This window comes from Myotis daubentonii, chromosome 11, assembly GCF_963259705.1.
Source record: "Myotis daubentonii chromosome 11, mMyoDau2.1, whole genome shotgun sequence".
Classification (NCBI taxonomy): Eukaryota; Metazoa; Chordata; class Mammalia; order Chiroptera; family Vespertilionidae; genus Myotis; species Myotis daubentonii.
The window spans coordinates 33233324-33250466 of NC_081850.1; the positions used below are offsets into that span (position 1 = coordinate 33233324).

General features: G+C 42.2%; 2 protein-coding genes across 6 annotated transcripts in view; one reads left to right on the forward strand and one right to left on the reverse strand.

Annotated features, from left to right (window-relative positions):
• Nucleotides 1-17143, reverse strand: part of RCL1 (RNA terminal phosphate cyclase like 1) — a 61514-nt gene that overhangs the window by 35664 nt on the left and 8707 nt on the right. For 2 of the 5 annotated variants that reach the window (XR_009447602.1, XM_059656759.1), the window contains exons 2-3: nucleotides 4590-4661; nucleotides 922-1097 (exon numbers count right to left, since the gene is read on the reverse strand). Coding sequence is in view for 3 of the 5 variants with exons in the window: in XM_059656759.1 (XP_059512742.1) it covers nucleotides 922-1097; nucleotides 4590-4661 (248 nt within the window). In the remaining 2 variants the exon portion in view is untranslated. Of the gene's footprint in view, nucleotides 1-921; nucleotides 1098-4341; nucleotides 4489-4589; nucleotides 4662-8657; nucleotides 8677-17143 lie in introns of those variants that run through there. The other 3 variants (XM_059656760.1, XM_059656761.1, XM_059656762.1) reach the window with 3 other exon arrangements.
• LOC132212655 (proton-coupled folate transporter-like) lies at nucleotides 7698-14987 on the forward strand. Its single transcript, XM_059658686.1, has 2 exons — nucleotides 7698-7946; nucleotides 13053-14987. The coding sequence occupies exons 1-2, from the start codon at nucleotides 7698-7700 to the stop codon at nucleotides 14427-14429; spliced, it is 1626 nt and encodes a 541-aa protein (XP_059514669.1). The 3' UTR covers nucleotides 14430-14987.

Consider the following 17143-nt stretch of genomic DNA (forward strand, 5'->3'; position numbering starts at 1 on the left):
GTTTCAGGTGTACAGCATATACTTTACAAGGTGTTCCCCCTGATATTTCCAGTATGCAACTGGCACCATACATAGTTATTATAATATTACTGACCCTTCATCAGTCTTGGTTCCATGTCTGTAGAGGTGAAGGTAAGAGTCCGCAGTCAGGACTTGGCATAGTGGCCATAGGCATTAAGATACCCTCTCTGGACAGCAGAGCATCTAAAGGTGAGGATCCTTCTCTCCCTATGAGACGTCTAAGGCAGGTCTGGAAAGAACTACTCTAATATATATATGTTTTCCCCCCCAAAACAAAACCCATCCTGGACTGACACTTGTGGTGGCCACAATGAAAATTCCACCTGTATATTAAACTATCTTCCCCATACACGCAGGAAAATTACCCTACTTAAGAAGGTTGCTGTGCCCTTAAACTATCACATATACAGTCCCTGTCCCTATGCCCTCTTCCTAAATCTGCAAACTCTTCTCAGAAGAAGAATGTCCTCAAGTTTAAATAAGTCAAGACTGTGCTGCAACAATGCCAAGGAAATATTTTCTGTCTAAAATTGTGGTCTGCTGCTTTCCAGCCTCAGCTATCACATGGCCTTGTGAAAGTTTCACTTCCACACACTTCAGCCAACAGAGCCATTATTTCATGTCAACCGTGGTGAAATTGCCAGCATCTGTTCTGAAGGTTCTTTGACACGACAATGAAAGGCACCTTGATGAATGGTAACAATCATTACTGAATTTGACTGATTATGAATCTTGGTTCATCTGCGTCCTGCAGTGATTAATCTCTAAATCTCAAGGTAAATAACAAAACAAATACACTCAACAATAAACCTGTGCTTTATCAGGAACTTGTTTATCAAAAGTTGGGTTGTGACAAGAGACGAAACAAAATTCACACCATGGTGTGGCCTCACTACTCACCGAGGGGTCAACCTGGTCATTGGTCACTCCTCGAAGAACTATCCTTAATGGGTGCTTCATAAATGGAGCCAGGCAAAGAAGACTCTCCAGGTAATAGCCAATGCCACGAAGGACACTGCAGTCATGCTCCACGGATCCACCATACAGGAGGCCAGGCTGGTAATATAAGGTCGTCCCTTACATAAGAGGAAAGAGAGCCACATTCAGCAGGGGGAAAAAACAAACGCTCGGTGTCACAAAATCAACACAGGCAACGAGTCCCAGGGGAAAGTCTGACATGGGCATCCAAGGGAGTTCAAAATGCCATTCCTAAGAGCCCACACTTCAGTCCAAAAGCTGACTCATTACTGTCAAGCCCTTGTAATAATAATAAACTGTGAGTGTAATTTAATAAACAGTAATAAATTAAGCCCCTCCCTAAGCCATCTGAATTGCCAAAGTCATGGCAAGGCAGAGAGAAAAAAATCCTAACAGGTATCTTAAGTCTGCCAACAGCACATTCTCAGACATTGCTGAACAAGGGTGTTTACAAATGATGCTCTGAAACCATCACACCAGCAATCAGCTTCTTCTAGGCCAGTGATGGCGAACCTATGACACACGTGTCAGAGGTGACACGCGAACTCATTTTTTTGGTTGATTTTTCTTTGTTAAATGGCATTTAAATATATAAAGTAAATGTCAAAAATATAAGTCTTTGTTTTACTATGATTGCAAATATCAAAAAATTTCTATATGTGACACGGCACCAGAGTTAAGTTAGGGTTTTTCAAAATGCTGACAGGCCGAGCTCAAAAGGTTCGCCATCACTGCTCTAGGGCCTAGGCCAGCCGTGGGCAAACTACGGCCCGCGGGCCAGATCCGGCCCGTTTGAAATGAATAAAACTAAAAAAAAAAAAAGACCGTACCCTTTTATGTAATGATGTTTACTTTGAATTTATATTAGTTCACACAAACACTCCATCCATGCTTTTGTTCCGGCCCTCCGGTCCAGTTTAAGAACCCATTGTGGCCCTCGAGTCAAAAAGTTTGCCCACCCCTGGCCTAGGCCCTTAAAATGAGATTTCCCATGTACCACACTCACCAAACAAGATGCCTACAAAAGCAAGGCAATTCCATTAATAGTAGCTATTATAAAAGTAAACAAATAAAAATATTTAAATTTACTTACTAGCTTTATTAGAAACTCCTTATTATCTTTATCCACTTTTTCACATATTCGTATCATTCAAAAAGTTTCTTACCAGATTAACATATTAGAGGAAAAACAAAATAAGATACTCTAGATCAGTGGTTCTCAACCTTCCTAATGCTGCGACCCTTCAATACAGTTCCTCATGTTGTGGTGACCCCCAACCATAAAATTATTTTCGCTGCTACTTCATAACTGTAATTTTGCTACTGTTATGAATGATACTGTAAATATCTGATATGCAGGATGTATTTTCATTGTTACAAATTGAACATAATTAAAGCATAGTGATTAATCACAAAAACAATATGTAATTATATATGTGTTTTCCGATGGTCTTAGGCAAGCCCTGTGAAAGGGTCGTTCGACCCCCAAAGGGGTTGCGACCAACAGGTTGAGAACTGCTGCTCTAGATGATCTGGGGGTATAAGTGGGTGAACAAGGTCTTTTTGTCGCTCAAATGTTTTGCAATGTCTTCTGGCACAATTTATCAATAAGCAAATTTAGCAACAGAGGAAGGAGATACGTTCAGTCACTCCAAAGGCAAGCAGCTCTTGTGAGTTTCATAGAATAAATTTAGGTCTTACTATATTAAAAACAAAAATACCAACAATCAGAATCGATCAAAATCAGAATCATATTCCTCCCACACTTCTCAAAGGGAAAGATTCTACATCAGTTATTCTAAACACTATTCTTGAGTCACAAAACTAATCCTCTAGTACAAAAAGCCTTTAAAAAAAAAAAAAAGCTATATAACCATTAAACACTGCACTGCAAATCTGTCTATGCCTGCAAATTAACCAAACGAGAAATTGACCAGGTCATCAGAATGAAGTATCCTACCCTGGGGTGGAGGTGGGTATGGGAGAGTGATACAAGGGTAGCAGGATCATGTAAATATCTACTTCCCAACCTAAGCTATAGAAGTGACTAGAAAATGTATTAATTACCTGCCCTCTGAATCACCAATATAAACTGCTGAAAAAATCTCCAGGAATTTCAGAATAAACAAGACAAGGAAGACTAATAGAACCATAGCTTGCAAAGGGCATCTGAAGCCGCATGCCTAAGACCTGTTCTCTTCAACAAATTTCCTGTGGTGCCAGGCCACTTTTTAGGCCAAGCTTGTCTTCTTTCTTAAAAGAAACAACATGTGGGCCCTGGCTGGTGTGGCTCACTTGGTCGGAGTGTTGCCCCGAACACCAAAGGGCTTCGGGTTTGATTTCCAGTCAGGGCACATACCTGGGTTACAGGTTCGATCCTGGTTGGGGTTTGTAGGGGAGTCAAGGAATAGATGTTTCTCTCTTTCTCCCTTCCTCTCTCTAAAATCAATAAACATATCCTCAGGTGAGGATTAGAAAGAAAAGAGTCAACAAGTTCAGAGTTTCCTCTGTTGCACACGCACAGAAAGGTACATAATTCGTTCATGGAACCTGGCAAAGATGTTTGCTTCCTATACAATGTATATACTAGTAAAAGTGTTTCTAATAGCAAACAAACAAAAAGTATCTAGAAACAAACTGAAATAAATGATCATGCATCCAACAATGGAATACTATATATGAGGCCTACTGAAATCATTGAGATTAACCTGTGACACCTGTGCTAGTGAAGACAAACAGCTGGCTGTAGAACATATCAAGAGCACAACCCTGTTGATGGTCTAAGACAGCTATTTTCAACTGTCCTCAACTCACCAATTATTAAAATTCTATGGCACACCAAAAGCTATGTTAAATTTTTTTGCTGACCTGACCAAAAAAAAATTAGGTATAACTCTGACTCATTCACACTGGACAGATATTGTGTTGGCTACTATCATATTTTTTTATCTGACCATCTAAGGGAAAAGAGGTCAGTGCCCCTGACAAAATAGTCAGGTATTGCATCTTTTTAAAAATTATTGCAGCACACTGGTTGAAAATTGTTCGTCTAAGATACAGAGGTATCCTTATGAGCAAATGCATATAGAGGAAGGAGGCAAGGGCACGCCGCCCTCCCCAGCATGGCTGCACCTGGGGAGGGAATGGAACGGAAACAGCTGAAGGGGTTTTCACAATTTTTGCATATACTTATTTAAACTAATCTTAAAAGCAAAATAAAAAAATAAAATTCAGCACATACAACTACCTCCTAGAGGTTGTGGTAAGATTTTGTTGTGATAATATAAGTAAATGGACTTTGAAAAGTTTTAAGTTAATAAGTGGTAGGTATAAAATATTTACTGTTAAAAAAAGAGAAGGTGTTTGTTTGTTGATCTGAAATTTTCAGTCTTCTAACTTCCTTAAATCAAGTGTATGCCCCTTACATTGGCAGAATTCACACATATCTCCAAACAACTGTATCACAGACAGGAAACTGGATGTTTCCATCTGAATATAAAATGTATACCATCAAATGGAGTGAGAAACAGAAGAATGATTAAGTAGTGCATATGTAGATGCTTTCCCGAACAGGAAGAAAAGGAGCTTACCTGTTTGGTTTATTTCAATTCGAGAACCATTTGTTATTTTGTCCAAAAGCCTTATGAAGCTGGCTTCAAAATCTGTGGGAAAAAGAGAAAACATAATAGACTCATGTTAAGTCACCCTTTCCAGGCAGCACTGCCCATTCAGGTTCTGCCATGGAGGGTAGGCTACTTGGGTTTTTCTCAGGACCTGAGAGGGTTCACTGGTGGGGAACCTGAGCAGTTGAAAAGCACTGACTAGCAAATATATGGTTAATAGAACTATTAGAAACAGTTCAGCTTTCATATTCCACAAAAAAAAAAAAAAAAAAAATAGAAACTCTACCAGCAATCTAACGGAGATACTAATTTTAGAAGCACAACAACCCTAAGATCTGTTCTTCTGACCTCAGGAGCACATGCCTAATAAGGGAGAAGAGCAGTAAAGAGGGAAGTTTTACAGTCAAATTCTTACTTCTTACAGAGCACCTAAGAGGATAGATTAAATCAATGTTACTATCTCTCCCATTCAACACTGCCCCTTCTCCCTTCCTCTACATCTTACTGATCTAGAGCTATCTAGCCAGCTCAATTTTTAATTTCATTATAAAGGTGCCTGATGTACAGTATTACTGCCACCTTTTTTTTAAATGCATGAGAAAAAACTGGAAGGGAAAACACTAAATGTTAATAAATGGGTTTCTCTTCATATTAGGACTTTATATAAATTTAATTTTCTTATTTAAATTTTAACATTCAATTTGGCTTCAATTCCTTTTAAGAACAGACTGTTATCTAAAATATAAAGCTGGTCATTCTTTAGAAAAGGGGGTAGAAGAGCAGGAAATTATTTTAAATGTGAAATATGGAAGGAGATAGAGTGAAAACTCAGAATATGTCCTCTAGTCTTCCCCTGAGTTGATCTTACACACAGACACACACACACACACACACACACACACACACACACACACACACACACACTCTTTGGCTTCAACCTCCCACCCATGAACAAGCATAGCAGTCCAACTCTTCTGCACTGAAGGCACTGTAACTGCCTGACACCTTCATGCAGCTCCCACTCCTATAAAGAACTAACAGAATTTGTGAGCATACATTCCAGCAGTCACCTGACCTGATCCCAAAGGCTCAGCAAATCAACTAAACAATTCCCATCCACTTGTTCTGCTACTTAACACTGTCCCATAACTCCTATCCTAGTAGATTGTGCAACCTGTACAAAGACCACTGGGCTCAAGTCAGAGAAACTCCAATTTGTCCTGATACAGTGGGTGTGTATTAATGCTTACCTTACAGCCATACATTCTTCCATTTAATCCTCAAAACCCCAAGGCAGGAAGTGTCATTCCCATTTTATAGAAGGCTTAAGCTCTAGAATGCCTACTAGCTTGTGACTGGCAAGTAGCAGAGCCAAGAGATGAGCCCAAGTCCATCCTTCTCCAAAGTCCAGGCTCTTAAGCACACCTTGACTCTAGTTTGCCTCAGTTTATTTTTAAAACCATAGATAGATAGATAGATAGATAGATAGATAGATAGATAGATAGATAGATAGATAGATGATAGATAGGATTGATTGATTTCATAGAGGAAGTAAGGGGAGAGAGAGAACCATCCATGATGAGCGCAAATCATGGATCGGCTGCCTCCTGCACGCTCCCTACTGGGGATTGAACCCGCAACCCAAGCATGTGCCCTGACTGGGAATCAAACTGTGACCTTCTGGTTCATAGGTTGACAATCAACCACTAAGCCACGCCAGCCAGGGCTGCCTAACTCAGTTTAATCCCTTGAAGCCAACCTCTTCCCTCTAGAAAATTGTGGCACCTTTTCAACTGCAAGCCATGACCTACTGAAGAATCCTGCAGACAATTTAATGGGTCCCCAATCACCACTTATTTTTAATGAAATTAGAACAGAATAAATGATATCAGAATAACTGTACATAGTGAAATTTTAGCACACATACATATATTCATATGTATATTAGGTGGTGATGTAAGTAGCATCACAAATTTTGAAAGTAACTCAACTACCAAAGTTAACTAGAAATTATTTCTATGGTCTTCTTATATAAAATAATTTTTGTGTGTTTTCTTAAATCAGGCATGATCTATATACCATAATACCATTTCTACTTATGTTTATAGAAAATCCAAAATAGTTGACACAAAAAAGAAAAAACATCAATTTGCTCAAGCGTCCAAGATCCCTAAATGGGAAAGAGGAACAAGCACCCTATATAATAAAAGGGTAATATGCAAATAGACCAAATGGCAGAACAACCAAACAACCAATCAAAGTGTAACATGCTAACGATAAGCGAAGGCTGCTCAACTGCTCACTATGATGTACACTGACCACCAGGGGGGTCCCTCAGCCTGGCCTGCGCCCTCTCACAATCTGGGACCCCTCGTAGGATGTAGAAGAACTGGTTTCAATCCAATCCTGCACACCACTCCCCTTGGAAGGGCACCAAGCGCCAGGCTCATGGCTGGCGAGCGCTGCTGTGGCAGTGCGAGTCTCTCCCAAACGGGACTGAATGGGTGTGAGCCTGCGGCAGGCACAGTGGGTCCGGGATGAGCGGGAGCGGCAGGTAGGAGCTGCAGGCGGCGTTGGACTGCAGGTTTCAGCCTGATCCCTGCAGGCCATCCAGAGGGACCCCACCCATGCACGAATTCATGCACTGGGCGTCTAGTCTATATATATAGACTAATATGCTGTGTCCTTCCCACTGTCCGACCAGTTGCTATGACACGCACTGACCACCAGGAGGCAGATGCTCAATGCAGGAGCTGCCATGTCACTCACAGAGAAATGGCACTGTGGACCTGGCACTGACAAAGCAACACTAGGCTTCCCCCAAGTGGGACAAAGGCCCCACCACCACCCCAGAACGACAGCCCACCAAATCGCAGCCGATGGTGCAGAGACCCCATGGTGCAAAATGCAGCCAACAGCCCATCCCAGCCTGCAAACAGTGGCTGTGGGTGCCAGGTATAGACATCACGTTTTTGTTGACATTCTGGAGCCGAAATTGTCAACAGAATATGTCTGAAAACCAACTATTGCCACAACGTATCTCTGAAGCCGAAAGAAGCCTGCGTTGTCAACAGAATGTATCTGAAGACCAACTATTGGCACAACGTACCTCTGAGGCTGAAAGAAAGTGACATCATCAAAAGAGTATGTCTGAAGAACAACTATTGGCACAACGTACCTCTGAGGCTGAAAGAAAGTGACATCATCAAAAGAGTATGTCTGAAGAACAACTATTGGCACAACGTACCTCTGGAGGTAAAAGAAAGTGACATCGTCGACAGAATATGTCTAAAGAACAGTCATGGACAAGTACTACCAATACTGGTAGGAACTGCTTTCATAGCGAAAATGAGGTAAATGAGGATGCAATTATTGAGCACAGTTGTGGTGGAATGACTGTTACATGTCCATTGTGCCTATCCCTAAATTTCTCCGATGAAAAACCATCTGATGGAAAATTTACTCCATGTTGTAGCAAAGGCAAAGTTTGTTCAAATGATATGAATTTTCCAGAATACCTGGCATATTTTTAAAAATTAATGATAAATGAAGATTCTGACAGTAGAAATTTCATGGAAAATATTCGTTGTTATATCAATCAACTTATATATTACTTTCATGTACATTTTACTAAATTTCTTTCATCTCTGACACTTCTATTATAGAGAAAGAGCGAATAGCAATATTAAAATATTTCTCCTAATTAATTTCCTTTCAATGTGCATGAATTCACTAGTTTATGCATAAAGTCTAAATTAAACTCCAAAGCTTTTACAGATTTGGAAAGAAAAAATAAGAGTAGAATTTTAGGGCTCTTAAGAATGAACACACAGTTAAAAATGTCCAGCAGAAGAACATGAGTAGAAACAGAATGGGCATATAAGGAGACCTCCGGGCAGGACTATGCCCTGGTCACAGCAAGTAAGTGCTTAGGAAGCAGCACTTCAAAGAAACAAACACAGAGCTAGTTCTGGAATCCTAGCAACAGTGAAGATATAGCTCCATCACCTGGTACAAAAAAGATCTCAAATTCACCTAATAATAGTAAGGCTGAAGTTCCCCAAATTTCACTAAGACAACATGTGTAGAATCGTTGCCTCTTCACTTCCCACACACCCTCTATGGCTCTTCCTCTTCAGGGCTGCTCCTGGGGTACAAAATTTCTGATATCTAAAAACATTAGGGGAGAGTTCCAAAAATAAGCACAATTTTACTACATTGCTTAAGAATACATAGGTTATACAGTTATGAAGACAACATGAATACCGTCATGATCAGGAAAGTGGCCACCACAGAGGGCGTGGAAGGAATTATAAATTAAAAAGGCCCCAGAGGTGTAGACAATGTTCTATTTCTTGATCTGGACCGGGTCACACAGGTGTTCATTTTATAATCCTTTAAGTACTACTTTCATGTGTTAGGCATTTCTTCTGTTATTGTATTTCACATTTAAAACAATTTGTACTATTAGAACCTTCAATCTCAGGTATTCCTTAAATACCAACTTCAATGCCTAATGCCCTCCCATAAGGAAGTGAGCTCATCATTCCTTTAAAGGGGCCCATAATTTCTACAAGACAGGGGCAGTCATCAGCCTGACGCATTCCTCACTAAGAAAAGCAAAACCACATGTCAAAGAAGGGGAGCAAACGAAAGTATACAATCTAGAGACCCATCCTTTAAAAACAAGGAACAAATCTCAATAAATACAGCTTTAATTTATAAGTATTGTAGCAACTTAAATTAATAGTCTGCTTAAATTATGAAACATCTATAGATCAGAACACTGTGTAGTCTTAAAACTAGTAAGGATTTTTTATATACTGATGTGAATCACCTCCATGGTATATTGAGTGGAGGAAAAAGTAAGATGCAGATGGTTATTTGTGTGAAAAAGGAAAAAGTACATGTGTGATGACTGGTGATGGTGTTGGGGTTGGAGGAGGAGGGGGAGAAAGGAAAGGGGAGAGGGAGCCCTGAAAAGAAACACAACAAACTCGTAACTCTAATTGGTTCAGAGGGAAGGAAGACTGATTAACAGAGACAGGCTAAACCCTTTTGTTCCCTTTGAATTTCAGGCCATGTATATGTGTTTGCCAAGTAGCTCAGGTGGTTAGAGCATCCTCCAATAAACCAAGATTGTGGTTTCATCCTTAGGGCACATATAAGAATCAACCAGTGAGTGCATAAATAAGTGGAACAACGAATCGATATTTCTCTTCCTCTCAAATCAATAAATACCTTAAAAATTTTAAATACAGCCCTAACTGGTTTGGCTCAGCGGATAGAGCATCAGCCTGCAAACTCAAAGGTCCTGGGTTCGATTTCGGCCAAGGGGACATGCCCAGGTTGCAACTTGATTCCCAGTAGGGGGCGTGCAGGAGGTAGCCGATCAATGATTCTCTCTCATCATTGACATTTCTGCCTCTCTCTCCCTTTTCTTTTCTCTCTGAAATACATAAAAATACATTTTAAAAATTTAAATACATAAAATTTAAATGAAAGGTACAAGTAAAGGTACTGTAAGACAATTTAAATAGTCAACGAAAATTGCTCTCATTAAGTAGTCTATAAAAGCCCTGGAAGGGTGCCTCAATTGGAGCATCATCCCATCCACCAAAAGGTTGCAGGTTTGATTCCGGTCAGGGCACATACCTAGGTTGTGGGTTTGATCCCCAATCAAGGTGTGTATGGGAAGCAACTGATCAATGTTTCTTTCTCATATCGCTGTTTCTCTCTCTTTCAAAAGATGAAAAACATATCCTCAGTCCTAGCTGGTTTGGCTCAGTGGCTAGAGCGTCGGCCTGCGGACCAAAGGGTCCTGGGTTTGATTCTGGTCAAGAGCATGTACCTTGGTTGCAGGATCCTTCCTGGCCAGGGCCCTGGTTGGGGCTCGTGCAGGAGGCAACCAATCAATGTGTTTCTCTCACATTGATGCTTCTCTCTGTCTTTCCCTCTCTCTTCCACTCTCCTTAAAAAACTCAATGGAAAAAATACCCTCAGGTGAGGATTAACCAAAAACAAACAAACAGGAAAAAAACCATATCCTCAGAAGAGAATTTTTTTTAAGTCTATAAAAGATCTTTATAATACTATGGAGTCTTTAAAAATATTTTTAAATAATTATTTAATTACATGAGGAAATGTTCACATTATACTAAGGAAAAAATTAAAAAGTAATATATAAAATATGATTTTAATTTGTTTAGAGAACTAAAAGATGAGAAAGCAAACTATGTATAACATGTGAAATTAGCAGTCATTATTTCCCTCTGAGTTTAAAAAGGTAGAAATTACGAACACATACCTAATTCTCAGAACAAATTAAAAGATGTTCGACCCATTGGAAATAACGTACGTGTAAAATATGTGCATGTTTTATATATAATGTGTAATTACACATAATGGAAAAGAATAAAATATATTTTAACTTAAAGAAATATATAACATCTTTCTTGAATTATGACCAGGCCAAGAAAAAAGTGCAGAAAATAATAAAATACCTTAAACAAAATTATCAATTTTATCAAAATACTAGAGGCCCGGTGCACAAAAATTTGTGCACTGGGGGGGGGGGGTGTCCTCAGCCCAGCCTGTGTCCTCTCGCAGTCTGGGACCCCTCAGGGGATGACCACCTGCTAGCTTAGGCCCGCTCCCCAGAGGATTGGGCCTAAGATGGCAATCAGACATACCTCTGGCAGCCCGGCAGCCTCGGGGGATGCCCACTTGCCAGTGGGGAGCAGGCCTAAACTGCAGTCAGATATCCTTAGCGCTGCTGAGGAGGCAGGAGAGGCTCCCACCACCACTGCTGTACTGGCAGCCATCAGCCTGGCTTGTGGCTGAGCAGAGCTCCCCCATGTGGGAGCACACTGACCACCAGAGGGCAGCTCCTGCATTGAGCATCTTCCCCCTGGTGGTCAGTGTGTGTCATAGTGACCAGTCATTCCCAGTCGGTTTGCTGTTAGGGTCAGTTTGCATATTACCCTTTTACTATATAGGATAGAGGCCTGGTGCACGGGTGGGGGCCAGCTGGTTTGCCCTGAAGGGTGATCCAGATCAGGGTGGGGGTCCCGCTTGTGTGCCTGGCCAGCTTGGATGACGGGCTGATGGCTGTTTGCATCTGGTCACACCCCCTTCAGAGTGGGGGTCCCCACTGGGGTGCCTGGCCAGTCTGGGTGAGGGGCTGAGGGCCGTTTTCAGGCTGGCGGGCGACTGAAGCTCCCAGCCTCTTTTTTTTTTTTATTCTGGGATTTATTTACCTTCTATAGCTGTCACTGGAGCTGAGAGCCGGCTCCAGCTCTGAGGCTGTCTGTGGCTGGCTGAAAACAGGTATCTGGATTTGTTTAGCTTCTATAATTGAAACTCTGTTGCCATCACTGGCGCTCTAAGCTCTGAGCCCGCTGGTGGCTAAAAGCAGGTTTCTGGGTTTGTTTAGCTTCTATAATTGCAACATTGTTGCATCTGGAGCTCAGAGCTGGGCTGAGGCAGGCGGGGAACCTTGGCTTCCTCCATCACTGGAGCAAGCAAGCCTCCTGTTCGCTTCAGCTGCCTGGCTGCTGGCCGCCATCTTGGCTGGCAGTTAATTTGCATATCTCGCTGATTAGCCAATGGGAAGTGTAGCGAAGTTACGGTTAATTACCATGTTTCTCTATTATTAGATAGGATATGGGAATCTACCAAAGAAAAATTTACCACTCTAAATACCTTAGTAATGAAAAGAAAAGCAAGAGCAAATGAACTGAGATTTTAGAAATGTAAAATTACAAGACAAAAAGAAAATAAAAATAATAATCTCAAAAGGAGAGATATAAAAAAAGGAGAAACAAAATGGAAAATACAGTAGAAAAAATTAAGCTAATTTATTGAGAAAATACAACACAATTCAATAGCCCCATTCATTTTTTTTGAGCTCTTATATTTGAGTTTATTCTTCATTTAACTTTTAAAACACTACTATACTTGAATATTAAAACAAAAACAATAGCAAGTAGTGAGCATATTATGGTTACAGTCCTTCACTCATTCACTACCGCATAAAAAATGCCAGCAGTGAGTGTTATTCACTGGCCCCATTAAGAGGTCTGACACTGAACACCACCCCTAGGATGATGTTCATCATCCTCGTATGCTTCTCCATTGTAATGGCACCGTCTTTCTTGATTTGGATCAAAGTCTACCAGTTCTACCTGGTCCATTCATCAAGTTTATTGCACTAAATATGTACATTGGAAAAGGGAAAGTTTCCAATAATCTAAGTCCTACCTTAAGAACTTAGGAAAAAAGAGCAATAAAACCTAAAACAAAACAAAACCTCAGAGTAAGTGAAGGAAAGAAATTATTATAATAAAAGAGCAAAAATAAATGTAATTGAAAAAAATAGAGAAAAATCAAAGAAACAAAAAGCTGGCTCTTAAATTAACAAACTTCGAGCGCCCCGAGCGGACCTCCGCGGGCGCACCCCGCAGCCGCCCCGCGGCGAAGGTGCTGTTCCGCGGCCCCGTGGGGCCCATCCTCTTCCTTGCCAACTTCGCCTTGGTCCTGCACGGCCCGCTCACCACGCAGTACCTGTGGCACCACTTCAGTGCCGACCTCGGCTACAATGGCACCCACGATAGAGGCGGCTGCAGCAACCACAGCGCGAACCCCATCATGCAGGAAGTGGAGACCCTCACCTCTCACTGGACCCTCTACATGAACCTGGGCGGCTTCCTGGTGGGGCTCTTCTCGTCCACCTTGCTGGGCGCTTGGAGTGACTGTGTGGGCCGCCGTCCCCTGCTGGTGCTGGCGTCGCTGGGCCTGCTGCTCCAGGCGCTGGTATCCATCCTTGTGGTGCAGCTGCAGCTCCACGTCGGCTACTTCGTGCTGGGCCGCATCCTTTGTGCCTTCCTGGGCGACTTCAGTGGCCTCCTGGCTGCTGGCTTCGCCTCCATGGCAGATGTCAGCTCTCACCGCAATCGAACCATCCGCATGGCCCTGCTGGAAGCATGCATCGGGGTGGCGGGGATGGTGGCGAGCCTCATTGGGGGCCACTGGCTCCAGGCCCAGGGTTACGCCAACCCCTTCTGGCTGGCCTTGGCCTTGCTGATATTCATGACTTTCTATGCCGCTTTCTGCTTTGGCGAGACTGTGATGGAGCCAACACCTGCCCGGCTCTTCACGTTCCGTCACCACCGATCCATTGTCCGGCTCTACACGGCTCCGGCCCCGGACAAGTCCAGGAAGCACTTGGCCCTGTACTCACTGGTCATCTTTGTGGTGATCACTGTGCACTTTGGCGCCCAGGACATCCTGACCATCTATGAGCTGAGCAGACCCCTCTGCTGGGACTCCAAGCTGATTGGCTACGGCTCTGCAGCCAGACACCTCCCGTATTTCACCAGCCTGCTGGGCCTGTGGCTTATGCGATTCTGCCTGACGGACACCTGGGTGGCTGAGATTGGCTTGGCCTTTAACATCCTGGGGATGGTGGTCTTTGCGTTCGCTACCATCACACCCCTGATGTTCACAGGGTACGGGCTCCTCTTCCTGTCTTTAGTCATTACACCCATTGTCCAGGCCAAGCTCTCCAAGCTGGTGAGCAAGTCAGAGCAGGGTGCTCTCTTTTCTGCTGTGGCCTGTGTGAATGGCCTGGCCATGCTGATGGCCTCCAGCATCTTCAACTCGCTCTACCCAGCCACCCTGAACTTCATGAAGGGGTTTCCCTTCCTCCTGGGAGCTGGCCTCCTCTTCATCCCGGCCATTCTGATTGGGATTCTTGGAAAGACTGAGCCTCGCTCTGAATTCCAGCAGTTTCCCCAGAGCCCCTGATCTGCTCAGACGTGAGAACAGAGGGCAAGAGGGGCGAACTGAGCACTAACCAGCTGGAAGTATGCCCCTGGGACCCCACCCACAGCAGCAGCAGCAGCTCCCCTCAAAGGCAGTGTTCACCCTGGATAAGGTGGTCAAGCTAGACCAGGGCCCCCACCTCATCCAAAGCTTGCCAGCCTATGACTCGAGGATCTGGAATTGGAACCCAGACAGTCTGACTCCAGGGCAGGCAGTGGCGGGAGGGACATTTGGAACAGGGGTCTCTGTTCATCCTTTATGCAATTACATAAAACCCTCCAGGGGAGAGAGGAGGTCCTGATGGAGGTGGTGCCTCAGGGACCAGTTGAAGCACAAGGGGTGGCATCTGTGCTTCCAACCCAGACTACACAGCTCACAGTTCATCGTGAGCAGCCACCAGCCACGCCTTAATGATGAATATTTCGAGGGGAGGAAGGGTTGTGGGGATGGAGAGAGCGTGCTACGGACTCAGTGGAATCAAGCCCCTGGCTTAGCAGTGCCAACCACCATAATAAATCAGCATAAGCACACCGAAAAAAAAAAAAAAAAAAAAAGAAAAAAAAAAACTTCTAGCAACACTGGCAAAGAATAAAAGGGGAAAACACAAATCATCAATATTAGGAATAAAACAGGGGATATCCCCATATTAACAAGCTAAAGAAGAAAAATTACATGATTGCATCAATTGGTGCAGAAGCATTTGACAAAAAAAACAATATTCAATCACAATTTTTAAAAAAAACCTCTTCAAAAACTAGGAGTAGCCCTAGCCTATTTGGCTCAGTGGATAGAGGGTTGGCCCTCAACTGAAGGGCCTCAGGTTTGAATCCGGTCAAGGGCACATGCCTGGCCTAGGTCCAGGCACATGTGTGAGGATCCCTGGCCCAGGTCAGGGTGCATGCAGGAGGCAACTAATGGATGTGTCTCTCTCACAACAATGTTTCTTTCTGTCTCTCCCCCTCTGTTCCACTCTCTCTAAAAATCAATGGGAAAAGATCCTCAAGTGATGATTAACAAACAACAACAAAAATGGGAATAGAAAACTTCAACTTGATAATGGCATCTAAAAAATATAGTTAATCTTATACTTAGTGGCAAAATACTGGACATTTCCCTCTAAGATCCTTGAGGATGTTTTTCCAAATGGTACTGGAGTAGTCAGACATTTTTATCAAAAAAATGAACCTCGTTTTAAGTTTTAAACCTCATACAAAAAGTAACTTACAGGATCTAGGATGAGGCAAAGAGTTCTTAGACTTGATTCCAAAGCACAAGCAATAAAAGAAAATTTCAATGAATTCCATTTCATTAAAATTACAATATTTTCCTCTGCAAAAGAGAATGAAAAGACAAGCTCTGGAGTTGGATAAAATATCAGCAAACCACATATATCTGACAAAGAACTAGAATATGTAAAGCAATCTGAAAACGTAACAGTAAAAACAAATAATCCTACTAGAAAACTGGCAAGAGGCATTTCACTAGAGGCTATATTGATGGTAACTAAGCTCATAGAAAGATGTTCAACATCATTAGCCATTAGGAATATGCAAATTAAGCTACAAGATAGTACCACACACTTATCAAAATGGCTAAAATTAAAATTAGTGACAACACAGGAGCATTTTCTCCCCCCATTTAGAGTTTCCTTCCCAGCAGTTGTCATCAGTTTGGCTCAAATAAACTCCTAAAAATTCAAAAAATTAAAATAGTAACAACACTAAGTATTGGCAAGCATGTAGAGAAATTGAGTCACTCACATATTGTTGCTAGAAATATAAAATAGTAAGGCCACACTGGAAAACAGCTGTCAGTTTCCTAAGCATATAAACTATCACACAACCCAGCAATTAGACTCCTGGACATTTATCCCAGAGAAAGGGCTTATGTCCACATAAAAACCTATAAGCAGCCCTAACTGGTTTGGCTCAGTGGATTGAGCGTTGGCCTGCAGTCTGAAGGGTCCCAGGTTTGATTCCGGTCAAGGGCATGTACCTTGATTGTGGGCACATCCCCAGTGGGGAGTGTGCAGGAGGCAGCTGAATCTATATTTCTCTCTCATCGATGTTTCTAACTCTCTATCTCTCTCCCTTCCTCTCTGTAAAAAATCAATAAAATATATTTTTAAAAAAATTTAGCAGCATTATTCAGAATAGCAAAAAAAAAAAAAAAAAAAGGAAACAATACAGATGTCCTTCAACAAGTGAATGATTAAAAAAAAACCGCTGTGCTACTTTCATACAATGGAATGCTATTCAGCAATAAAAAGGAACAAACTTGGTTAAAAAAAATTTTTTTTTGTTTGGATAAATCTCCAGAGAATCATGCTGAGAGAAAAAAGTCAACCACAAAACGTTGCTTACTGTATAATTCTATTTAGAAAATAAATGACTGCCCTAGCCGGTTTGGCTCGATGGATAGAGCGTCACCTGTGGACTGAAGGGTCTCAGGTTCAATTCCGGTCAAGAGCACAGGCCTGGGTTGCAGGCTCGATCCCCAGTGGGGGGTGTGCAGGAGGCAGCCAATCAGTGATTCTCTCTCATCATTGACGATTCTAACTCTCACTCCCTCTTCCTTCCTCTCTAAAATTAATAAAAATATATTTTTAAAAAAAGAAAATAAATGACAAAATTATAGGAATGGAGAACAGTTTCGTGATCTTGAAGGTGGAAGAAATGGGTGGGAAAAGGAGGGAA